Source organism: Oryctolagus cuniculus, chromosome 15 (genome assembly GCF_051225735.1).
Source record: "Oryctolagus cuniculus isolate XC-2025 breed Fujian yellow rabbit chromosome 15, ASM5122573v1, whole genome shotgun sequence".
In the NCBI taxonomy this organism is placed as follows: Eukaryota; Metazoa; Chordata; class Mammalia; order Lagomorpha; family Leporidae; genus Oryctolagus; species Oryctolagus cuniculus.
Window position 1 is genome coordinate 59,044,379 of NC_142881.1, and position 27,113 is coordinate 59,071,491.

A 27,113-nucleotide genomic window follows, 5' to 3' on the forward strand; every position below is an offset into this window, starting at 1 on the left:
ATATTAATTCTGACCTAAAGTCTAGATAAGGACAGGTTAGAAATTTTCCAAGATGCACTCTTTTTTAACTGAGCCACCCAGAGCCAAAGCTAAGTTAGCCAAGTTTTCCCACTACTTCCTGATGTGTGGGCTACTGTTTTTCTCATTCATACAAAAAGGTGTTCGAATTTTAAGAATTCTCAGCTTCATGCAACACCTCATATGTGACTTTCTAAGTGACAAGATACAAGCTTTGTCTCCTCAATTTATAATCTTTAAACCCTCAATATCCAGCCTACAAGCAAAAATAAAATTCCCCCATCATTCCTAGAACAATTCTGGTTCTTGTTCAATAGATTAGATATATGTTTCCTTTGAATCTGACATCAGCAAGAGTCCCTAATTCACCTATCATATTAACTATATATTTTTAATTTTTAACCACCTTTTTTAGTTCTTAGAGTTCACTATATTCCTAGAAAACAAACCATTTTTAAAAGTCATATTAAAGTACTTGAAGATATCAGTTGTGCTTCCTTTTTCTTTAGCTCTTAATGCTAATCTGATTGAAATATGTCTTATTTTCACTTTAAGAATATAAGAAGAATATACATATGTGCTACCTTATCACAGAAAATATACTGAGCACTATTTAGACAAGTTTCTGGTGATATCACTCACTGTAGATTCATGGCCCAGTAAAAAGTTAAACAAATTAGAGCAAAATATCCTCAAATACATACATTTCCATTTGGAGAAAGGAGAAAACAACAGAGGTAAGGGAAAATGATCTTCATCTCAATACTGCAAAATGACATGAGTATCCCTGCATTCATTTATTCTTCATTGATATTTACCTAGCACTTGCTATGTTCAGACAATTATTTTAGGTGCTGATGATATGACGATGCAACACTGAAAAAAGAATATGTAAGTGACAGTGTGTACAAGAATCTATAAAAGGAAGAATATAAGCAAATATACATGACAACTCTGAAAATAGGAAAACATTATGCAGATGTCCTTTGTTGTTACCATCCAGGCAAATCATGAGTACTGCAATTACAACTGCCTTTCCCCTCTGTGCAGGAGAAAATATATCTTTATGGATTTGGAGTTTTCAAAGAAATTTCCATTGGCAAAATTTCCTGTTTAATGACATTTTCAAAATCCTATTAATCTACAATTTGACACATCTCAACTTTTATTCAGTCTAATGCAGAAAAAAACATCCTATAATCCACACCAGTCTTTCCAATAAATAAACTTATTTAACCTTTATAATGCTCTAATTTAACTTCTATATCTGTTTTCATACCTACAACTAGCTGTGGGTTAGAATGAAAGATTTAACAAAAACTTCAGCATGGTATGTTGAGTAAGCACTTTGATACATTTCTACACTATAAACATTTAATGAGACTTGCTCCCAACAGAGTATTTACTACATCAATTTATTTTACAGTATTACATTTGCAGGAGCAAAAGAGAGCAAAGGTTATTATATATACTTTACCAATATAGTTTCCTGTAAATCATAAAATGTGTAGCATTTAATTTATAAAATCATTTAAAAGAAGTTAAATGTTCAATAAATTCTGCTTTATCTAGTTCAGAGATCCTCAGCAGCCATTTTTAACTTGGATATAAATATATATAAAATGCAGGCATTTGTGTTAGTGTGCACATGCCTATCTCTGACTAGAACTGAATATCAAATATTGTTAAGATAGTATAAGAATCTTAGGGAACTATCTCAAGAATTCCCTCCTGCCTTCTTCAGAAGAGAGGACTTCTCCTGAGAACGAGACTTCATTGCCGTGCATGCCCACTTACACTGAGGATACTTGTATGTGCTCACGCGTGCACACACACACACACACACATTCATTCTCCTCCACTCCAACCACTGACATTTCAGGCCTGTACCAGTCATTTTCAAGTAAAGTAATAAACAGAAGAAATTTTAGAAGAATAAATAATTTGGAGATCTTACGTCTTCTATAATCCTAAGAAAATAGAATGTAGAGTCTGAGATGAACTGGACTCTCATGGGAGCAGCCCCTGACACAATTTTTGTTTAGTACTGTTTAAAAATGTGGTAAACAATTATGCCCATCTACTCTAGAAAATTTCACCTCACCTTACTAGACACAACCTAGTATTCTGTCTGTTCATACGACTGAGTGATATAATCTTATTCACAAGGAAGTAATCCAACCTTTTAGACTTGATTACATTTACAGTTTTTTGCTAGTCCACATAAATTAAGACTCTTAGCATAAATTGTATTGAATTTTAATTAAGCACATTAGTTCTATTTGTACAAACCCAGTATAACACAGCAGTTAGAAATTCTAGAATCAGAATGTCTAGATTCACAACGTGGCTACATAGTCACTAGCTTTTTGACTTTACATCTGAGAGTTTTTTGTTTCTGTGAAACAAAAACACTAATACTTTACCTTACAGAGATACTATAATAATTAAGTGAATGATTCTTACTAAGTGGTTTCACAATTAAGAAATGTCATATGTCTAATGTATTTGGGAATCTAATACTCTACTAATATCTACTAGCATTTTTCAATGTTATGAAGATCTGCATGGATCTCCATTTCATCCAGAGGAAAAGCCAGGGTCCTTAAATTCCCTTCAAGAATTGGTCCCATTGGCTCTTTAACCACAGCTGCTATGAATCAGCCCCTCACTCCCTCTACCCAAGCACTTTGGCATCTACGTTGTTCCTTAGACATAGAGGATGCCTTCAAGCCTTTACTGAAGATCTTCATCTGACCAATTTCCTAACTTCCTTCAAGCCTTTGGCAGCATCTCACTTCCACTGTATAACATACTATACAACTTAGTTATTTACAATGTTTATTATTTTTGGTTTTTGTCTATATGCCCCTGCTAGAATGTCAGCCCTTGTTAAGGGTAGGAATAATATGTATTGAGACATATAGAACTATGTAAATAATACATATTTGTAGAATAAATAGATCTTTCATTTCATAAGTTTTTCTATGTAAAATAAGGCCATCGTATCAATCTAAAAAAAATCCCAATTTAAATTCATCGGCTTCTTTGCAGGGATGTAAAGTAATGAGAAGTCTACTAACAGAATATTTTCCTGTTTTCCATTCACTGGAAGACACAGAAGGTAAAAATAAAAACTGACTGAATAACTGTATTTTTATATTCTAATTTCCTAAACTCCAACACACATTTCTGAAAACCCACTTACTTTTATTTTTGTGCTGAGACATCAAATCACATTCTGTCTCTCTCTCTCTGGACTTACCTCCAGCTCTTCCAGGGCACTTCCCAGGGTTGCTGCCTGAGGTTCTTGAGGAGCAGGCATGTTTTGAATGCCTTGGGAAGCATTTGAAATTACATTGAGGGCATTCTGAATTTCTTCACAAATTGTGTCCTTGCTTGCTTTGAGGGAAGCAACATCAGAATGTTCCAAACAAGCTGAACAAACTGAATGCAGGAGTGGGGAGTTCTCCTTCAATAAGGCCCGGGCTCCTGCAATTTCATCTCTCTGGTGTGGAGATTTTAAATCCTGAGAAGGGAAATAAAAAGAGTGCTTTCTTAACAATAGGTTATGGGATACCCACATAAAGAAGCTCCACTTTTCTGTCACTATAAATAAATAAAAAGGTAAAAGACACTAAGGAGGCAGCTATATCTCCCATACCATCAGATTCTGTTAAAAAGGAGACAATTTACAAGCAGGGTTTCAATGGCACAGATGCATGAAAACTGAGATCTTGCATTTATCAATCACATCCTTAAAAATCGCTAACATATTCTGGCATTCATATTATTAAGTTCATGATACAAGTTCTGAATAACAAGAATACAGATAATTTTTCCCATAGATGCTGAGAATTACATTTAACCTCATTATTTAAATTAAACGAAGTGTGTTAAGAACGTTAAATTAAAATTTCTACCACTCAGGTATTTTTCTTCTATTTTTCTGAAATACTAATAAAAATAAGGGGATTTTCTTTCCATTGATAATTATTCAATAAATAGTTACTGAGCACTTAGTATATGCCAGCCCTTTTGATAGATGCTAAATGTACAAATATGAACAATTCTTTTTTATATATTTTATTTTATTTAATGAACATAAATTTCCAAAGTACAGCTTATAGATTACAATAGCTTCCCCCCACAACTTCCCTCCCACCCACAACACTCCCCTCTCCCACTCCCATTCCCCTTCCATTCACATCAAGATTAATTTTCAATTATCTTTATATACAGAAGATCAATTTAGCATATATTAAGTAAAGATTAAAACAGTTTGCACCCACACAGAAACACAAAGTGTGAAATACTATTTGAGTACTAGTTATAGCATTAATTAAACACCTAAGAGTAATTGTGTATTAATTACAGAGTTCAACCAATAGCTTTAAGTAGAACATAAAAAATACTAAAAGGGTAAAGTATTAAGTTCTTTGTTATATAGTTATTTTTTTATTTAATAAATGTGAATTTACAAAGTGCAACTTTTGTATTGTTGTGGCTTCCCCCCAACAACCTCCCTCCCTCCCGTGGTCTTCCCCTCTTCCACTCCCTCTCCCATCCCGCCCTTCATCGAGTTTCATTTTCTATTACCCAAATATGAACAATTCTATAAAGACCTTGGTCTGATAAAACTTATGTTCTTGTTAGGGTCTGTGTTGGGGGGTCACTATGGGTAATAAACTAAGCAAACTAAACACAAGATAATTTGACTTAATTCTGTGTGCTTTGAAGAAAATACAAAAGTAAAATGTCTTAGAGATAGGCTTCATATAGTAAATCTGTTTAAGCTTGTCTGTGAGATGACAATTTGAAGTAAATATAAATGAAAAGCTTTACAAACAGAGGGAAGAGAGAGTCCCAGCTAAGTGACAGCTGCTCAAAACTATCACTATGATACAATGAAAAAACCTGGCAAGCACTACCTAACCATGTGATGAAGGTTAACAGCATCAGTGATGTCCACGGATATTATGTACCTCTTGATATACTGTGGCAAGAATAACAGGTCATTTCTATGGCAAACTTTCCGTAAACCCATAACTCCGGTCCAGTGAAGTGAAAAACAATGCACAAAGCCAGATTGGTAGAGATGTTAGATGATACAGGAGCAGTATTACTCAAGGCCATTAAGGTAATGAAAAATAAGACTAAATAATAAATTGTCACAAACTAGAAGAGACTATGGAGATATATAACAACCAAGTGCAGTGTGATACACTAGATTAGCGGATTCTAGAACAGACAGCAGATATTCATGAAAACGACTGGTGAAATCCTAGTGAAGCTTACTGATAGCTAAGAGTAATGTGTCAGTGTTCATTTCTTTGTTCCAGCAAACAATAACAATGGAAGAAACTGAGAGAAAGGTAGATGGAAACTCACTGTACTATATTTGGAACTTGAAATCTAAAATTATTCCCAAATAGTTTATTTAAAAAACAAGCTAATCCGGCCGTTGAGGCCATCTGGGGAGTGAACCATTGGATGGAAGATCTCTCTCTCTCTCTCTCTCTCTCTGCCTCTCCTCTCTCTATGTAACTCTTTCAAATAAATAAATAAATCTTTAAAAAAAAAACCAAGCTAAATCAACTGACATTTACAATAGTTCACATACTTCATATACATTATCCAAGTGATAGATTCAGATGGTGATTTTTCTTGCATTGTAACTCAAGTCAGTATGACTCCTAAGCCCTCATCCTAACTATGTTACATTCTTTCATTCTTTCCCATGTAGGATTTCCTTTATTTGCAATATAGCAAATACTTGTATTTGTATAATACCACATGGTTTATGAAATGCTTCTACGTAACATCTTACATGTCATCAGAACACCCTTTGGCGAAATAAGGTTGATAATATGAGCCCCATTTTATCTAAATAGGTTTTAGTATACATATATTAAGAATCAAGTAAAAGAGTTGAGATTTACACATACATCTTTGTATTGCAAACTCTATGCTTTTTTCACAAGACTCCAATATCTCAGGATAATGTTGTAGGAGGTGATAAGTGGTGCGTGCCTCTGTGTTTTTAGTTCCTTCTCTTTTGAAAATAAAGGCTGTCTACTACTTTATGCAGAGTTTGGGAGTATTCACTTCTTTACATAATGTAGGAAGGACAGTTAGAAATAGCTGCCAACCCCCTGTTCTTACTCACTAATTACGAAAGAAAAGATCCTCTGTAGCTCCATTGGCTCACAACGATTTTCTGCTTTCTGACTTGAATTCTCGTTTCAGCTCTGCCACACCATTATGATCTGGGGAAGTCATTTATTCTTTGGGTGATGCTTTTACCATTTATAAAAAATGAGGATGATGACATTTTTGCCAATTCTCTTACAAAACTGAGTACACATGGGGCCAGCATTGTGGCATAATGGGTTGTTAGGTTACTGCCAGTGGCTCTGGCATCCCATATGGGTGCCTCTTTTGAGTCCTGGCTGCTCCACTTCTGATCCAGCTCCCTGCTACTATGCCTGGCAAAGCAGCCTCTGTAAACTGCTGGCTCCTGGCTTCACTCTGGCCTAGCCCCATTACAGCCATCTGGGGAGTGAACCAGTGGATGGAAGATCTCTATCTTCCCCCAATCCCATAGCTCTGCCTTTCACATAAATAAAATAAATTTTAAAAAAACCTGAGTACTCAGCACATTGGAAATGGAATATATGTAGAAAACAGTAGACTTACAGAAAAAAATGAAATTATTTTATTCCTTAGATTTATCAAACTTGGTACATACAGTTTTGTCCTGTGATTGTCTTAGTGATTTTCATATCCCCTACAATTTCACAGTACTATCTAAACTTATCATAGTGCTACTTAGAAGATAAATAATTTAATGTTCAGAAAGGATATACAGCCTCTAAGAGGGATCATAATAAAAAGTACAAATATTCAGAACGAACTGAAGAAAATTTTCTGTATCTCACAGTATAATCACAAGTGATTACACAGTTCGCTCTAAAGTGACCCTTACATAATGCTTTTTTATTTAGAGTAGCAGTGTCAAAGTTTAGCTAGATTCTGAGAGGTAAAATACTGTGAACATGAATTACGACAAAAAAGGCTAAAGTTCGAAAAGTATTTATTTTGCTTTGATGGTGGCCAAGTATATTTTACTGTAAACTGTAGCAAAGTTAAAGCAGGAGGGACTTTGGAATTTTTAAAATGTAAACATATTTTGACTTTTGAGCCTATGCTTTTTCATCACTGCCAAAAGAAATACAGATTCCTTAAAGAGCACTAATACCCCCTAAATAGCAAGCCTTGGAAACTTGCAAGAAATGACCAGATCAGTGAACATTCAAAAATGACATATTGTACCCATGGGGGAAAAAGGGCAAGCTGCAGAGTTTAGGCAGGAAGAACTGAGGAAAGAACATTTCTCCCAAAATACATCATAAATGACAGTAGTAAATAGGCAAATTCTCCTAACAAAATGTTGTTATAGGGAGGTCTCTGGTTTGGCTTGTTTTGTTTTAAAAGATGATACAATGGGGGTCGGCGCGTGGCACACTAGGTTAATCCTCCACCTGTGGCACCCGCATCCCATGTGGGCGCCGGTTCTGGTCTTGGTTGCTCCTCTTCCAGTCCAGCTCTCTGCTGTGACCTGGGAAAGCAGTGGAGGATGGCCCAAGTGCTTGGGCCCTGCACCCACATGGGAGACCAGAAAGAAGCACCTGGCTCCTGGCTTCCGATTGGCGTAACTCCAGCCTTGCGGCCATTTGGGGAGTGAACCAACGGAGGGAAGACCTTTCTCTCTGTCTCTCTCTCTCTCTCTCTCTTACTGTCTGTAACTCCACCTGTCAAATAAATAAATAAAATCTTAAAAAAAAAAAAAAGATGGTACAACGGCTCAGAGGTTCACAGGTTGTCTATTTATCCTAAAATTCTAACCCAAATCAAAAAAAAAAAAAAAAGGAATTTAATGGTAGAGTTAATTAGGGGAGCTCTGGATGGGCAAATGTAAAGAATTCAGCTACTCAACACCCGTTAATTATTTAATATCTTTTTTTAAAATGTGCCAGAAGTAAAAGCTCACATGAGATTTCTGAAATAAGGAGACATTAAATCCTTCCAGCTGATGAAGAAACACACAGATGGGATTTAAAAAGAAGACCTTACAAGTCTGTGAAAGTGGGTAGAGAAGCAACATATGAGTTTTAACCCTGGCAAGAGAACAAAATATATTTAGGAATTTTAAAGATCATGAAATACAAAAATCGGAGAACTCCAAACTATCAGTTAATTAATTCAACCATTCATGCAACAAAATACTGTTGACACTCTATTGTATAGCAGGCAATGTGTTAAATGTTGGGAATGCAAAGATAAAGACCTCATAGCCTAGAAGAGGAGACAAATAAGCAAATTTACATGGGAGCTAAATTAGTTATTCATAACACAGAGGAAAGATCCTCAGCTTGAGAGTTAAGGAAAATACTTCACAGGAGGTGAATGTTTATTTTTTTCAAGCTTTATTGAAGTATAATTAACAAATAAAAATGGTATATATTCAAGGTGTATAATTTGATGCATTAATGTATATGTTCATATTCTTTAACTGTTACTTCAAAGTAATCATACATCCATAGCCACACATAGTTACTGTGTATGTGCTAAAGACATTTATTTTCTTAGCAAATGTCAAGAAAACAATATAGTATTAACTATAATAACTATGATGTCCATTATAATCTCAAAGCATATTCATTTTATAACTAGAAGTTTGTACCTTTTGACCAACATCTCCCCATTTCTCCCAAACTCTAACTCTTGACAAACTATGTAAAACTCTTTTCTTCAATAAGTGTGTCTCTTTTAGATTACATATACAGGGGTATTCAAGACATTCATTAAAATTTTGCATTGTCTTTTTAATTCAATTTTTCTACAAATTCTTTGAAATACTGTCATAGAAATGAAATCATAAAGAGTATTTGTCTTTCTGTGACTGGCTTATTTCACTTAGCATAATATTCCACAGGTGTAGGCAGCCCATAAATGAGTCATAGACAAGTCAAGGTCAATCTTGGCTTGTGGAATTCCTGGGATGAGAAAGTCATGTACTCCCATGTTGAAGGAGGATGATTAAACAAGAGCACTCCATTAGGATTAGCTATGTTATGACTGTGTTGCAGAAAGCCGGATAAGTTACTTGTGTATGTTGTTACCTTCTATGTATAAATATCTCTGAGACGCTGGAATAAACGAGCCTTGATCAGCCTTGTTGTCTTGACTCCATTCTCTGCGCCCTTGTCCCTCTTTTCATTCCCACTCCCTCCTTCGGGTTCTGTTTGACTGGTGCGGCTGGCCTGCACACACAGGTTTATCTAAGTTGTTGTAAAAGGCAGTATTTCAGAAGAAGTGAATATTTTTTTGACAGGCAGATTTAGACAGTGAGAAAGAGAGAGAGACAGAGAGGTCTTCCATTTCTGCTGGTTCACCCCCCAAATGACCGCTACGGCCAGCAGGCTACACCAATCCAAAGCCAGGAGCCAGGTGCTTCTTCCTGATCTCCCATGTGGGTGCAGGGCCCAAGCACCCAGGCCATCCTCCACTGCCTTCCTGGGCCAGAGCTGGACTGGAAGAAGAGCAACCGGGACAGAATTCAGCACCCCAACCGGGACTAGAATCCGGGGTGCCGGCGCTGCAGGCAGAGGATTAGCCAAGTGAGCTGCGGCGCTGGCCAGAAGTGAATCTTAAATAGTAAGTAAGTGTTATCCCTGTGAATCAGGCAGAACAAAACAAAAAGCAAAGAAAACAGCATGTGCAATGATTTGGAGTAAGAAAAGGCAAGGAGCATGCAGGCCACTACAGGTGATACTGCGAATACAGAAAACCCAAGGAGGAATGGTGATGAATCCAGTTAGAAAGGAGCTATCTAACATGCCAGGCAAAAAGACAAGCTCAGATGTGTATTTTCAAAGATTATTCTGGCAATAGCCTTCTGAGAAGATTAGAAAATGACAGACACTGCAGTCAGGGATAACAGGCAATAATCCAGATCCAGGCAAGAGAAAATAACGGACTGAACACTGAACTCTGATGGCGGATTATTGTAGGATGGCCCCAGGAAATATGTAGAGGATAAATATTGTAGGGTTTTAGGACAGTTAGGAAAGAAAGGAGAGGAGAATGTATTCAGAAGTGTCCAGAGAATTGTTTAAGCAATTTTATGCATATTAATGCATTCACCAAGACAGGAATACAGAAAGTAGATTGTTTTTGGAAGATATAGGTGAAGAACATTTTATGATCAGCCAAATGTCAGTTTGAGTTCCTCCTCTGTCAGTTGCTCCTCTTCCAATCCAGCTCCCTGCTAATTTAACTTGGGAGGTAGAAGATGATAGTTCAAGTATTTGAGTTCCTGCCACCCATGTGGGAGATCTAGAGAGTTCCCAGCTCCTGGTTTCAATCTGGTCCAGCTTTCACTCTTGCAATCACTTGAAGAATGAAGTAGCAGATAGAAGATATTCATTCTGATTTTCAGTCATTCTCTTTCTCTCTCTCTCTCTCTCTCTCTCTTTCTGTCTGTCTCTCTTTCTTCTCCCCCTTTTCCCTCTCTCTGTAACTCTGCCCTTCAAATAAATAAAATAAATCTTAAAAAAATTAAAAATATATTTTAATAAATAACCAAAGAGAGCATCAGAAAATAATGAACCCTAAAAACATTCCGAAAAAAAGATATACATATATATATATACACACGCACACACACCATAGACTTGAGAATCTAAATTACTGTGGGCAAAAGTGGTCATCATACTTTAAGAGAACAGGTTTTTTTTTTTTTTTTTTTAAATACAACCAATTGGAAAAGTTCAGAAGGCTTCTGTATCAGGAAACCTTAAAATTATGGGGTCTGTTTATCTTGGAAAAGGAAAATTTATAGCAAAGACACAAGAGTTTCTAGATCAAGGAAGTAGCTTCTACATTTGTGTGAAAAATTGAAATATTTATGTTCATATTGCTATTTGCCCCACTTCATTACAATTCCTTTGAATGCAAAGCACTATAACTTCTTATTTTCTATCCCATTATCTAGTAATGTACAGCACATACTAGAAGTTCTGTTACAGAAACAAAGAGACAAGTGAATGAAAAATAAGTAGGGGAAAGCTAATAAAAGCAAAGGGGGATAGCAACTTAAGAAATCATTACTCTAAGAATTCAAATTTGTAGAAAATATACTTTCAACCAGAGAGTTGGAACAAATTTTATGCATAACACCACAGAAAATTGCAGTAAAATTAAACCACACCTATCTTTACATTAAATGTTAGCGAAGGCATTGATATAACTACTTTGGAAAATTGTTTGATAATATCTAGTGACATTAAACATGTATATATCCTATTATCCAACTACTCTAGTCGTAGGAGGAGAGACACATATAGGTAACATGTTTAAATGTTCATCAAAAGACACACAAGAAGTGTTCATATGTTTAAATATCCCCAAACTACAAACAACCAAACTAAGGAAAAATGAACAAAATAAACATACATGCAACATGAAATATAGAATGAAAACTGCCAGGCACAAAAAAGACATATAATTCCATTTATGTAAATTTCAGACTCAAGCAAAACTAATCTATGATGTTAGAAATCAGAATAGGTAATTCTTGAGGGTAGTTAGAGTATGGAGTATGGAGGAATAAGGAATACCTGTTATTCAAGTCATTTTCTGTTTCCTGCTCTGGGTGCTGGTTACACAGGTGTATTTAGCTAGAAAAATTCATTGAACCACACTCTTCTTGAGCTGTACATTTTTCTGAATATATGTTATATCTCAAGAAAGAAATGCTTAGTGTTGGGCATTTGGCCTACTAGTTAAGATGCTGCTTTAGTCCTGGCTCCTGATTTCAACCATCCTGCTAATGCACATTTTTAGAGGCAGCAAGTTATGGCTCAAGTGACAGGCTTCCTGTGACCCAGCTGGGACTCAGATCTTGCCTCCCTGCTTCTACCTGGGCCAGCGTTGGCCCACCAGCATTTGGGAAGTAAATCAGCAAATGGGAGTTCTCACTTTTTCTTGTACCCCTTCTTTCTGTTTCTGTGTGTTGTGTTTGCTGCTAATAAAAATATTTATAATTTTTTAAAAAAAAAATCAGTAAAGGAAAGCAAATATTCACAGTGTGTATGTCCTTTTGGTAAAGGACACCAGCAAGAGCTACTTACAGACCTGGGCTGTTGTCATGCTTCCTACAATATTAAATGAAGGATGGGAACATTGGATATGCAGTGCATCTTCTACCCTACTTTGAGGGCTTATATTAAAATGAAAAAAAAAAAAGTCTAAATATTTGAAGACTAAAGAAGAAAGCCCTATAATCTGGCTATGGGAAAGGGCAAAGCTAAAGGATTTCCATAGCGATAGATTCCATGTGCCACTGAACAAACCTGCATTTCAGAGAATCGAAGAAACTTCCTTACTAAGCTATACCCGAGTACGTGGAATAGCTCAGCAGATACTCAACAAAGCAGAACGACTTGCGAATTATTGAGTTTCTCTTCCAGGTGTTAAAATGAAGTTTCTGAAGCTTGCAAAACCAGTCTGCTAGAGGACGGAAAGGGAGTTTATAAACAGCAGTTTTGTTTTCTTAAGATTTAGGCAACATGCAGCCAAAAAGCCTATGTATACTTTGCTATTTGGATTCCATTCTTGGTTGGCTTCTATCCCCTGTCTTCTTACTGCCAAGCTGCTGCAGACTAACAGCTTCACTGGTCACTGGGCAGCTTCTTGTTCCACCAGAAAACACAATACTGCCAACACTTACTAATTTAAATGATTTTCTTCAATATAAACTGAGCTGAGGAATATAAGGTGGTGAAACAAGAGCAGACTACAAATAAAGGAATATTTTGAGCAAAAAATAGATAAAGGAAAAAAAGCAAGATTTTGCAATCAAAACATCACTAAGCAGCATGGAGAGAACTTTACTGCTTTTTTATCTTCATTTCCCGTTTTCTATTTCATATTAATAGAACAAATCCAATAAAAGAATTATTCAAATAGGAAACTGAGCAACCATTATAATACTAGTATTCAGATATCCCCCAGGTGTCATTCTGGACCATTAGTGCATACCTTGAGTAGCTAAAATACACAAGGTAAATATTAACTTCAAACAAACTCCTAAGAAAACACTATTACTTAATTTTAATGCAAACCACTGTATCAGTTAGGAAAGAAAAGTGTGTATGCATGTGTGTGTGTATCTGCGTGTAGATAGATATTGTCTCTTGAACTTATATAAAGCTCAGAAATGCACTACATTCATTTTTATGCTTCAGAAGCAAATATAACATGTATTACATATATCTATTATTTACCTAAAATTTATATCTAAAAAATATTTTATCTGAAGCCATCTGCCATATGATTTAAAAGTAAAAGGAATGAAGACAAATAATGAGCTACTCAGCAAGATCCAGTTGCCTCCCCTTCCATTTGTCCGTGTGTTTCCGCACAGAGGTGGGGAACCTTTTCTCTGCCAACAGCCATTTAGATATTTATAACATCACGCACAGCCACACAAAATTGTTAACTTAAAAATTAGCTTGCTGTAGATTTGTTGAATTTTGAGTTCTGCCTGTGGTTGCCTTTGGCAGGGCCTTATATGTATGGCCTTTTACAGCCGGTAGGACAGACATTATTCACCCTTGGTTTTAACAATATGACTCAAATACCCATAAGTTAGAAAACTTTTCATCTGAAGTACAGATTAACATCTACGAAAAACACATTGGAGTTTTAAAAAACTAGTCAAAGATCAATGAATACTGTTATCCTTACAATTCCCTTCCGATTTAAGTTTCTGTGACTCACTTCTAAGAAACAGCCAACTTGTTCTGAGAGTTTTAGTGCATCAGAGAGCAAACAGTATCACTTGGTCCAATCAGGAGCCAAGCCTTGGGCTGCTGATACAACTGTATAGTTAATAATGCCTTACATTTGTACAGTGATTTTTTAAAAGATTTATTTATTAATTTGAAAGGCAGAGATATAGAGGCAGAGAGAGAGACAGAGGGAAAGAGGGAGGGAGGGAGAGAAAAAAGAGAGGTCTTCTAACCACTGGTTCATTACCCAGATGGCTACAATGGCTGGAGCTGTGCCGATCCAAAGCCAGGAGCCAGAAGCTTTTTTTGGGTCATCTAAGTGGGTGCAGGGCCCCAAGGACTTGAGCCATCTTCCACTGCTTTCCTAGGCCGTAGCAGAGAGCTGGATAGGCAGTGGAGCTGCCAGGACACAAACCAGCGCTCATATGGGATGCTGGCACTGCAGGCGGTGGCTTTACCCGTTACACCACAGCGCCAGCCCCAGTGTTTATTCTATTCAACATATATCCCTAGTCTTTCTTTCACAAAGAATCCTATAAAGTGATATAAAAAATATTAACCCTAGTTAAAAGAGGAAATGGGAATTTGTCCAGAGGTATATACAGATTAATAAAATGTGTTGGCGTTGATTGTAAATACCAACATTTACTGAGCAGCCACGATGCTGTGTACATTCCAAGCTCTCTGATACTTTTCTCATGTAGTGATCTAGCTATGAGTAGTTTCAAGATTGACCCAACACTTTCTACCCAACACATTTCTGTTTGCTATCAGCAGCTTCATCATCTACTCCAGAAGTCTGCCAAAAACCTCTTTCAGCTCTTCCCTTCTCTACTGACCCCAACAGATAATACATATTTCAGGCATATATTCCTGACAAATAACTGTCATTACTTAATTCAACTCATCATAGAAACACATTGCGTAATTCAGCTTCAGAGCAAGACTGATAAGATCACAGGACCAAACTATGAGACTAGAAATTCAAATATGTTTCCTAAGGTCATTTTCTTTTTGAGAGTACTGAAAAACATAGGTCAGGTACCTGTAGAAATTAAGAAGTATCATCATTCATATTTCACTCTACCTTTGACAAAACATACATTTAAAATATGTCATATACATTTTAAATATGTCATCTTAATAATGATAGCTTAATATTTGTTTATCATGGAGATAAACTTTCTCTTTTTAGTTTAATTCAGCAAGCTTGAAACATTTGCTATAAAGTATGATTCCAAAGCTGAGACTACAAACTCAGGTGTATAAGTGGGAAGTTTGAATATGAATAGGCCAGATGTAAGGCAATGAAGAGTGGTGAAATCCTGATACATTATATAGTGTATGTTCCCATGTAAAAACATTCACATCCAAATTGGCCGAACAGAAAGAATCCCTAACCTCTGCTCTAAAATACTACACAGATGTTTACATGAGACTTATTAATTCAGTCTCCATGATTTAAATTCATATGATATGTGTACCTGACCTTTGACAATTTTAGAAAGATAGATATGCATGTCCCTTTGCCCACTGTACCTACAGTAAGTCAAGAGGAGTGAATTCTGAAAAAATCCAAGGCAAGGAGTCTGTCTCTGTATAATGGAAATAGCATGAGCTTTGGGGTTAGAATCCCAAATACAAAAGCATTCCAACGCCCAGAGATTTTGAGTAGAATAATTTAATCTTACTTCAACTATAAAATGAGGATACTAATTCCTATCTTCCAGAGTGAGAAAGAGATTAAAATACTTTAATGCAAAACAGTTTTCCAGAACACTGTTACCTGAACTTTATGTAGAAAATTATGAGTACTAACCATATTTGATTCCTAAAATGTTTCCCCCACTGTCTTAGAGGTTTAAACTGGCAAGGATTTACCTCTCTTCTGGGCTCCACAAGTATAATTTAAGTTGAATCTCAAAATAAATATTCCAAGTCTAATATTGAACTCATTGTCTTTCTTGCACTTTCACCAACACCCCCATAGGTTTCTCCTTGAATATTCTCACTCAAAATGGTCTGAATATCCAGCTGATCAACAAGGGACCTGAGGAATATCCTTGACTTTTCTATTCTTTCATCCCCACCAAAAGGTAAGATTTGTTTTTCTAGTCACTAAATATTTCTCCAAATTGTACCTTTCTACTTATCTTCACCAGTAGCCCTACTCTAGTAGAGAAATGATTAAGGATGAAACAAAAGAATGTTTGTGAACACAAAAATGAGAGACTGATTAGAGAATATTTAATAAGAACCGTACACTTTTTTGGTAACACAATCTTTTTTTAGAGTCAACAATTAGAGGAGACTTAAAAATTCAAATCTTATCATCACTCCCAAATTTAAAATTTTCCATTGACTTTGTTAATTCACATATATTAATAAAGGTCATTTTGGTTACAGATGAGTATGATTTGACCCTAGATTCTCTCTTTAATCACACTTTCCACCACTCCCCTCCTAACAGTCACATACCTCACCAGCCACATAGAATCTTAAGAGGTTCTAAAAGTATATTCACATATGCGATAAGGGTACTCAAAAAGTTTGTGGAAAATGGACTTTTAAAATAAGCTTATTTTGTTGCAAAAAAGCTTCTGAAATCCAAATGTAGCATCTCATAATACACACTTTCAATTAACTGTATGAAGATGATTCAAATGTTCTAACTTCTCCTTATACTTTGTGAAAAATGCCTATTCACCCATCAAGACATCCTGAATTCTCATATTCTATCATAACTAGACTCCATTCATCTGCTTCCTTTGATTAGCACATACTATACCATTTTCCTTTGCTGTAGTTGTTAACACATCTGTATCTCTCATCAATTATGAGTTCTTATTGGGGCCAAAATGATATTTTCATTCTTCCAACTGCCTTGTGTAAGAGCTAGCAGAGTAACCAATGAATTAACAATACCTTTCACCACTTTAAAAATGGTCAGGAAACTCTGAAGGCAACTGTCATAAAATAATTTTTTCCCACGAAATAAAAGTTCTAATGTTGGAAAAGAAATTCACAGCTGCACAAAATTAAGTTACACTCAGTCTAGAATGCATTCTTTAACTGTGTTCTTAAGTATGACAATTAGATTTGTTTATGATCTATTCTTGAAAGCATTCTGGCCAGAACTTCTTTTAAAATCCCAGTGATAACAGTTTTTGTTCTTACATTGAAGTATGCTATTCAGAGTTTATTTCCATGAATCTCAGGCTGTTCAAGAAAATACCTGATTTCTTACCTATTCTCAAATAGGAAGCAAGACCTTGAGCGAAATGCAGATAAAGATGTCCGAAATTGGACCCACTTTTTAAAAAGCAAATTTTAGTGTTCCTTATATTAACCAATAATCAATCCAGCTGATTGAGTGAAACCTAATAATCTTGCAAAGTTCAGAAAAATATGATTTCAACAGTCGAATTTTAATAATAGCTGAGAAGTACAAAACAAAGGTACAGCCCTAGCTCTGAAGTCCTGTGTTCCTCAGAAATTATTAGAGAATAATATACTAAAATAAATAAATTAGGATAAAATTAGTGAATCAAATCAGAATAAGGATTATAGGGAAAAGTATGGGAAGCTTAAGAAGAGCTACACAGAGAGGCAGATGAGCTTTTCTGAAAGCACTGGACAAAAAATGGACAGAAATACTGATGCCAGGTGTCTTGCTAATAGGCACCTGAAACATATCAAAACCTGTCTTCCTACTGTCTTCACCAGTTCAGTTAATAATTCCTCCTGTTACCCAGGTCAAAAAGCTGTGGGCATCTTGAAATTTCTACCCTTCTCGCCCATTTTACTTCAAGTCTGTCAGAAAACCCTATGTTTACTATCATTTATCCAGAATTTTACCTCTTATCACCTCTACAAGTACTATGTCAATCAAAAATTCCAACCACAATATGTCATAACTCCTTTCCTTGCTTATTTTCTTCTTACTATTTATCACTGATATGCTATCTATCAGGTGTTATAGTTGCTGTTGTTTTTATTTATTTATTTATTTTTTACAGGCAGAGTGGACAGTGAGAGAGAGAGAGAGAAAGGTCTTCCTTTGCCATTGGTTCACCCTCCAATGGCCGCTGCCACCGGCACACTGCGGCCGGCGCACCACGCTGATCCGATGGCAGGAGCCAGGTGCTTATCCTGGTCTCCCATGGGGTGCAGGGCCCAAGCACTTGGGCCATCCTCCCCTGTACTCCCTGGCCACAGCAGAGAGCTGGCCTGGAAGAGGGGCAACAGGGACAGAATCCAGCGCCCCGACCGGGACTAGAACCTGGTGTGCTGGCGCCGCAAGGCGGAGGATTAACCTATTGAGCCGCGGCACCAGCATAGTTGTTAATCATATGTGTCTTCTGTCTTCTCCAGGGGAATTTAAGTCCCATGAAGGTACTTGAGAGGTGTTTGACACATATTTACTTAATGAATGAACAACAACTCAAATTAATAATTTGCAATTAATAATCCGAAATGTATTACTGATCATACAAAAGATTGCCCTATAATATAAGGTTAAAATATCAGAGAAGACAGAATAAATGGCACAGGAATAATATATAGTACAAATATCCTGCTCTCTTTCAGCTTTCATACTAGAGATAAACATTAGCACAAGTTCACCTGTAAATCTTAGGATTCAGCTAGGTCATGTTTCATGCTTACAGGATTTCATTTAGAAAGCTTCTGAATTCAAAATATAATGGCAACAGTCAGTCAAATTTAAATTCCTACCTGTTTGAAGCCAAGTTGTACTTAAAATCCAGATTCCTGATTAACACAGACTTTGCTTTACTCAAGAACTATATACATAGCACAGATGACCTAAATTCAGAGCATTTACTGTTTCATTTTAGCCAATTTAAATACTCTTTTCTCTAGAAATAGTGTTAATCTAGCCTAGTACATAAAATGAATTAGCATTCTTGCACTATAGAGAGAAGTGTGTGTTTAGTACCAAATGGAATCAACAGCTGAATAAATACTACCTACCTACCTCTCTCTCTCTCTCTCTCCTATCATAAATAAAACTGATGAAAGATTCTGGAATGTGGACAACCCCAGAAGGCTGCTGTTGACATTCAATGCAGGAATAAGCCATTCAAAAAGTCATTCCATGTAGCATACCAGAATAAGCAACAGAACCCCTTGGTTCCTGTATCAATCAAACCAAATAAAAATATGCTTAAAGATTTAAAGATTGCCCAAATTTATGGGATACCTATGAGATGTGGAACTCTAAAAATTACTAGAGTAGAACTGTTTGCATGTTAGATAGGAAAAAAGTTTCCATACTCAGAAAGATTTAGTTGTCTGCAATTTCACCTCAACTTTTTTTAAAAAATACTGCTTTATTTGAGTCACAGACATATGCTACAAAAGGTATAAAGCTAAAAAACAAGATAGGCAATATTTCAAGACACAAGATAAATAGGCAAAAATCAATTGTATAACACATATGGACAATTATAATGAATAACCCCAACCTGACATTAAGGAAACAATTTCACTTATAATAGCTTCAAAAAAATGAAATGTTTAATAATAAATGTAACAAAGTACAAAAATTATATGATTTAAATAAATGACATTCCATGTCATAGATTGGAATATTTAATATTTTTAGAAAATTTATTTATTTATTTGTAAGGCAGAGTTACAGGGAGGCATAGGCAGAGAGAGAGGTCTTCCATCCACTGGTTCACTCCCCAGACGGCCCCAATGGCCCAAACTACACTGATCTAAAGCCAGGAGCAAGGAACTTCTTCTTGATCTCCCTCATGCGTCATGTGTGCAGAGGTTCAAGCGCTAAGGCCATCTTCTACTGCTTTCCCAGGCCATAGCAGAGAGCTGGATCAGAAGTGGAGAAGCCAGAACTCACTGGCGCCCAAATGGGATGCCAGCACTACAAGTGACAGCTTTATCTGTTACATCACAGCACCAACCATGAGTATTAAATATTTTTATGATAATATTTCCCAACTTGAACTATAAATTCAGTGCAATCTTTTCCTACATTCTAGTAGGTTTTTTTTGCAGAAGTTGACACAATGATTCTAAAATTTGTAGTAAAATGCAAAGTATCTAGAATAATCTTGGAAAAAAATAATAACAGAGGAACTCTCAATTTCAAAATTTACTTCAAAACTACAGGACAACATACTACAGACGTAAAAGCAGATACAGGTGGTCCCAAGATGGCGGTATAACAACAGGAAGATCTGGGTCAGGCAGGGCAAAATAGATAGTTAGAAAGGAGAGAAGATACACAACAGAGATAGAGCCATGAGAAATTCATGACAGGAAGCCCGGACTGAGCAGGTGCACGATGAAAGATGAAAGGGCGAATAAGAAAGGGAAGAAGCAGAGGCCGGCAGAGGCACAGACCCAGACGGCTGGCACCAGCTCCCAACAGACCAGGTTAATCATAAAATAGGGTCCACGGAGCAGCGATTAGGAATAGCGGCAGGAAAGGGAGGTTGGTGAACTGATTTTTGCATTCCAAGCAGGAAAAATAGAGAAGTTATAGAAAGGCAGAGAAGTTAGGCACTCCCCAGCCCGTCTCCATCTCCACTCTCCAGCCCACCTAGACCTGCAGTTGGCTGAGAGAAGCCCTATTGTCTGTTTACATTTTTGAATACAACCAAGGGAGGGCAGCCTTAGCTTCCCAAGCACATGCCCATCAACTGTGGGGACCACCTCAGCATACTCCCCAACCCAGGAACAAAGTCCACAACATTTCAGAGGAATTTCTTCACCACACAAGCCATTCAACAAGAAGAAGTCCTGAATAAGGAAAACACAAGCCAATTCCATCCACCACTGAGAAGCAAGCAGGCCCCAGTAGGCGTGACTCTGTGCAGCAGAGCTTGTACCCACTTCCACCATGACTGAGAAGTGAGCAGGCTCTGTGCCTCCACTTGCAATGCACAAACACATGGTAGCTCATAACAGAGAGAAACCTCACAAGAGCATCTTCACAGACAAAAAAAAAATACATAAATGCCAAAAACAAAGGAAAAATCCTGAATAAGACACCATGAGCCCCCAAAGGAACACCACAACTCTTCCATAATAGAAGGTGATTATGTAGAGACCAAGGATATGCCAGAAACAGAATTCAGAAAATTTTAATCATCAGATTACTTAGAAGCAATCAGAAGCAAATCCACAATTTAAATTAAAAGTGCTCTCAAGAAATTGAGATATTAAAGAGAAGTCAGGATGAAGAATACAATAGATCAAATTAAAAAAATGTAGTGGAAAGCCTTAAGAACAGAATGGGTGAGACAGAAGAAAGAATACTAGAATGAAAAGACAAATTTCTGGAAATATTATAGTCAGACCCAAAAAAAAAAGAGGAATCTCTAGAACACAAGCAAACATGAAGACAGACAACATGCTCCTGAATGAACAGCGGGTCATAGAAGAAATCAAAAGAGAAATCAAAAATTTCTTGAAAAATGAAGATGAGCCAGCGCCATGGCTCACTTGGCTAATCCGCAGCCTGTGGCACCAGCACCACAGGTTCTAGTCCTGGTTGGGGTGCCGGATTCTGTCCTGGTTGCTCCTTTCCCAGTCCAAGCTCTCTGCTGTGGCCCGGGAAGGCAGTGGAGGATGGCCCAAGTGCTTGGGCCCTGCACCTGCAAGGGAGACCAGGAGGAGGCACCTGGCTCCTGGCTTCGGATGGGCGTAGCACGCTGGCTGCAGTGCACCAGCCATAGCGGCCATTTGGGGGGTGAACCAATGGAAAAGGAAGACCTTTCTCTCTGTCTCTCTCTCACTGTCTAACTCTGCCTGTCAAAAATAAATAAATAAATAAATAAAAAACAGAAAAAGAAAAAATGAAGATGACAATATAACATATCAAAACTTACGGGATACAGCAAAAGCAGTGTTAAGAGGAAAGTTTACAGTAATCAGTGTCTAAATCAAGAAATTGGAAGGGCACCAATAGATGAACTATAAATTCACCTCAAGGATCTAGAAAAACAACAACAAACCAAACCCAAAAATAGAGAAAATAAATAATTAAAATTAGAGAAATCAACAAAATTGAACAAAATAAAAATTAAAGATCAGCAAAACGAAGAGCTGTTTTGCTGGTTTTTTGAAGAAAAAAAAATTGACAGACCATTGGCCCAAATAACCAAAATAAGCAGAGAGAAGACCCAAATCAATAAAATAAGCAATGAAAAAGGTAATGTAACAGCAGACAACACAGACATAAAAAGAATCATCAGAAACTATTACAAAGAGCTGTATGTCACCAAACTGGGAAACCTAGCAGAAAAAATTAGATTCCTGGACACATACAACCTACCTAAATTGAGCCATAAAAACATAGAAAACCTTAACAGACCCATTACCAAGACAGAAATTGAATCAATAATAAGACCCTCCCAAAAAAGAAAAGCCCAAGAAAAGATGGCTTCCCTGCTGAATTCTACCAGACCTTGAAAGAGGAACTAACTCCACTTGATCTCAAGTTATTCAAAATAACTTAAAGAGAGGGAATTCTCTCAAATTCTTTCTATGAAGACAACATCACTTTAATTTCTTAACCCAAAAAGATGCAACAGAGAAGGAAAACTACAGAACAATTTCCCTGATGAACATAGTAACAAAAAATCTCAACAAAATTCTGGCCAATCGATCCAACAACACATCAGAAAGATTATCCACATGGATCAAAAGAGACTATTCCCTGGTATGCAGGGATGGTTCAACATTCACAAGTCAATCAATGTGATACACCACATCAACAAACTGAAGAACAAAAACCATATGATTATCTCAATAGACGCAGAGAAAGCATTTGATAAATTACAATAAATTTTCGTGATGAAAACTCTAGCAAACTGGGTACAGAAGAAACATTCCTCAACACAATCAAGGCAATTTATGACAAACCCATGGCCAGTGTCATACCGAATGGGGAAAAGTTGAAAGCATTCACACTATGATCTAGAACCAAAGATGCCCACTCTCACAATTTCTATTCAATATAGTCCTGGAAGTTCTAGACAGAATCATTAAGCAAGAAAAAGAAATCAAAGGGAGTCAAATCAGGAAGGAGGAAGAAAAATTATCTCCATTTGCAGATGACAAGATTATATAAATAGGGGATCCAAAAGATTCCACCAAGAGACTATTGGAACTCATAGAAGAGTTTGAAAAGTATCAGGATATAAAATCAATACATAAAAATCATCAGCCTTTGTATACACAGACATAATCACAGCTGAGAAAGAACTTCTAAGAACAATCCCATTCACAACAGTTAAAAAAACAATCAAATACTTTGTAATAAATTTAACCAAGGAAGTCAAAGATGTCTACAATGAGAAATACAAAACATTAAATAGAAAAAGATACAAAAAAATGGAAAAAACTTCCATGTTCATGGATTCAAAGAATCAATATCATCAAAATGTCCATTGTTCTGATAGCAATTTACAAATTCAATGTGATACCCATAAAAATACCAAAGACATTCTCCTCAGATATAGAAAAAAATTATGCTGAAATTCATATGGAAACACAGGAGACCTCAAATAGCTAAAGCAATTTGATACAACAAAAACAAAGTCAGAGGAATCCCAATACCAGATTTCAAGACATACTACAAGGCAGCTATAATCAAAACAGTCTGGTACTGGTACAAAAATGGATGGACCAATGGAACAGAATAGAAACACTGGAAATCAATCCAAGTATCTACAACCAAGTTATATTTGACCAAGGAGATAAAACCAATCCCTGGAGCAAGTACAGTATCTTCAGCAAATGGTGCTGGGAAAACTGGATTTCCACAGACAGAAATATGAAGCAGAATCCCTACTTTACACCTTACACAAAAACCCATTCAAAATGGATTAAAGACCTAAATCTATGACCTGATACCATTAAATTATTAGAGAGTGTCGCTCCCCCTCTTCGTGGAGGAACGACACAGGACCCTACGCTGTTCTTTCGTCTGCTCGGCCCTCCCCGGGTTTGCTGCTGGTTCTTCCCGGGTTGGCTACTATCCCTTCCACCTCCGTGGAAGGGCAGTTCCCCCTGGCCGCATTCCCCACTTCCGCAGGGGAGCGGCACACCGCCGGCCGGCTCTCTGGGGGCTGCACGGGTTCCCTTAGATGTTCCCCATAGATGTTCCCGGTGCATGCCGTCTCTCTCCTCCTTTATAGTCCTTCTCTGCCAATCCCAACTCGGCTGCCCACACGCCGAGTACGCTGCTCTCCAATCAGGAGCAGCTCCTGCAGCTTGTCAAGTTGGTGAGAGGCAGCTGGGTAGAAGCTGTTTACTTCTCTCCCAGCGCCATATTGTGGGAGAGCAGATGCATAGAATAAGTCCTAATTCGAGTAACAGTCTAGTCCGGATTGCTCCCCACAGATCCCCCTTTCTTTTTATTTTTTAGCGTTGATACGCGCCTGTCTTCGGTGTCCCGTGGCACACACTCTGCTCTACTTGCTAGAGTTGTCACAGGCTCTTACAAGTCCTATCAGGCAAACCGAATCCGGGTCCTCTCTTCGCCATGTTGTGAGGAGGTTTTTAGGCGCTGATGCGTGCCTGTGTTCGGTGCCCTGCAGCGCATGCTCTGCTCTGCCTGCAGGGGACTTACAAGACCTATCAGGCAAACCGAATCCAAGCCTTCTCATTGCCTTATTGTGGGGGAGACTTATTAGTGTTGGTTCGTGCCTATCTTCGGTGACCTGCAGCTCATACTCTGGTCGAGCTTTGCTGGCGCTTACCGCCTTAAATCAGGCAGACCGAATCCAAGCCTCCTAATTGGCATGTTGAGGGGAGGCCTTATTTTTCTCTATTTCTCTATCTCCGGGCATTCCTACCTCTCCCATTTCACTTCTATCTTCCAGCATTCCCATTTCTCTTTTACTTCACTTCCAAACTTCTGTTTCTCTTATCCCCGCAGCTTCCCGCTCTCATTCCATTTCTAAACTTCTGTTTTCTCTTATCCCCGCGGCTTCCCGGCGCCTCGCCCTGCCGGCAGCTTCACGGCTCCGCGCAGCTTCCCGGCGCCTCGCCCCGCCAGCGGGCTCCGCCCCGAGGCTGCTTCTCCGCGCCTCGCCGGCTCTGAGCCGCTTCAGCCCGCGCGCCTCATCTGCGCGGCTTCCCGGCTTTGCGCGGTCCGCGGTCTCCACGCTTAACCCTTTCGCGTCTGAACCACGGCCTACGCCAGCCCCGTTCCCTATCTACTCACGCCCCGCGCTCTCTCTGCACGCGGCGGCTTCCGCGAGTAACACAGCGTAGCTTGCGTCTCCACCACTAGGATTCAATCCAAGTTCCCCGGGCTAGCCTGGCGAATTCAACCCAGCGTACGTCTCCGCCCCACGATTTGGCTTCCCGTCCTTTGCTCCCCGGGCTAATCAGACGGATCCCAATCTGGCTTGCGTCTCAGCTTCTGGTTTTAACTTTTCGCCCCCTATTCCCGGGCTAACTTGAGAACCCCAAAGTGGCTTTCGTCTCCGCCTCGGCCTGCCCCCCGCGGCTTCAATTTCCCTAACATTTTTCTCTACCCGGTATGTTTCCCCAAGCTTTCCTCCAACAATATTCCTCCCTCATTTCTCCTGGCCTCTCCCCACAGTCCGCGTCCGAGTCTGTTTGTTCTAACTTTCACTTTCGCTTTCGACCTTAGAGATTTCTCCCAGCTTCCCCCCGTAGTCCGTATCTGAGTCTATGCCTAGGCTTTCAACAGCTTCCTCCGGCTCCTTTTTCGTCCGGCTTTTCCCTAGGCTGTTTGCTAGTCTCTCTCTCCGATATTTTCCCAATTCTTCCCGTTTCTTCCCTCCTAAGTTTGCTATCCGTCCTAGGTTTCCTATCCGAGCTAGGTTTCCTATCCGAGTCACGGCACCATTATGTCGCTCCCCCTCTTCGTGGAGGAACGACACTAAACGCTGCCTAGGCTTCATATCCGAGTCACGGCACCATTATGTCGCTCCCCCTCTTCGTGGAGGAGCAACACTAAACCTTGCCTAGGCTTCATATCCGAGTCACGGCACCATTATGTCGCTCCCCCTCTTCGTGGAGGAACGACACAGGACCCTACGCTGTTCTTTCGTCTGCTCGGCCCTCCCCGGGTTTGCTGCTGGTTCTTCCCGGGTTGGCTACTATCCCTTCCACCTCCGTGGAAGGGCAGTTCCCCCTGGCCGCATTCCCCACTTCCGCAGGGGAGCGGCACACCGCCGGCCGGCTCTCTGGGGGCTGCACGGGTTCCCTTAGATGTTCCCCATAGATGTTCCCGGTGCATGCCGTCTCTCTCCTCCTTTATAGTCCTTCTCTGCCAATCCCAACTCGGCTGCCCACACGCCGAGTACGCTGCTCTCCAATCAGGAGCAGCTCCTGCAGCTTGTCAAGTTGGTGAGAGGCAGCTGGGTAGAAGCTGTTTACTTCTCTCCCAGCGCCATATTGTGGGAGAGCAGATGCATAGAATAAGTCCTAATTCGAGTAACAGTCTAGTCCGGATTGCTCCCCACAGAGAGCATTGTGGAAATCCTGAAGGACATTTGCATAGGTAAAGACTTCTTGGAAAAGACCCCAGGGACAAAGCAATCAAAGCCAGAATTAACAAATGGTATTACATTAAATTGAGAAGCTTCTATACTGCAAAAGAAACACTCAGAAGTGAAGAGGCAACCAACAGAATGGGAGATACTTGCAAACTATGCAATGGATAAAGGATTACTAACCAAAATAACAAAGAGATCAAGAAACTCTACAACAACAAAACAAACAAGCCAGTGAAGAAATAGGCAAAGGACTTAAACAGACATTTTTCAAAAGAGGAATTCAAATGGCCAAAACACACATTAAAAAATGCCCAGGATCACTAGTCCTCAGGGAAATGCAAATCAAAACCTCAGCCCAGTTAGAATGGCTTTCACAGGGGCTGGCACCATGGCTCACTTGGTTACTCTTCCGCCTGTGGCGCCAGCGTCCCATGTGGGCACTGGTTCTATTCCCAATTGCTCCTCTTCCAGTCCAACTCTCTGCTGTGGCCCGGGAAGGCTGTGGAGAATGGCCCAATTTCTTGGGCCCCCCACACCCGCATGGGAGACTAGGAGGAAGCATCTGGCTCCTGGCTTCAGATCCGCACAGCTCCAGCTGTAGCAGCTATTTGGGGGATGAGCCAACAGAAGAAAGACTTTTCTCTCTTTCTCTCTCTCTCACTGTATAACTCTATCTGTCAAATAAATAAAAATAAAATAAAATAAA

General features: G+C 38.6%; 1 protein-coding gene across 2 annotated transcripts in view; it reads right to left on the reverse strand.

Moving 5' to 3' along the window:
* Window positions 1-27,113, reverse strand: part of CTNNA3 (catenin alpha 3) — a 1,694,949-nt gene that overhangs the window by 1,296,215 nt on the left and 371,621 nt on the right. For both annotated transcript variants that reach the window (XM_017348752.4, XM_070057731.2), the window contains exon 6: window positions 3,284-3,547. In XM_017348752.4, the coding sequence (XP_017204241.3) occupies window positions 3,284-3,547 (264 nt within the window). The remainder of the gene's footprint in view (window positions 1-3,283; window positions 3,548-27,113) is intronic.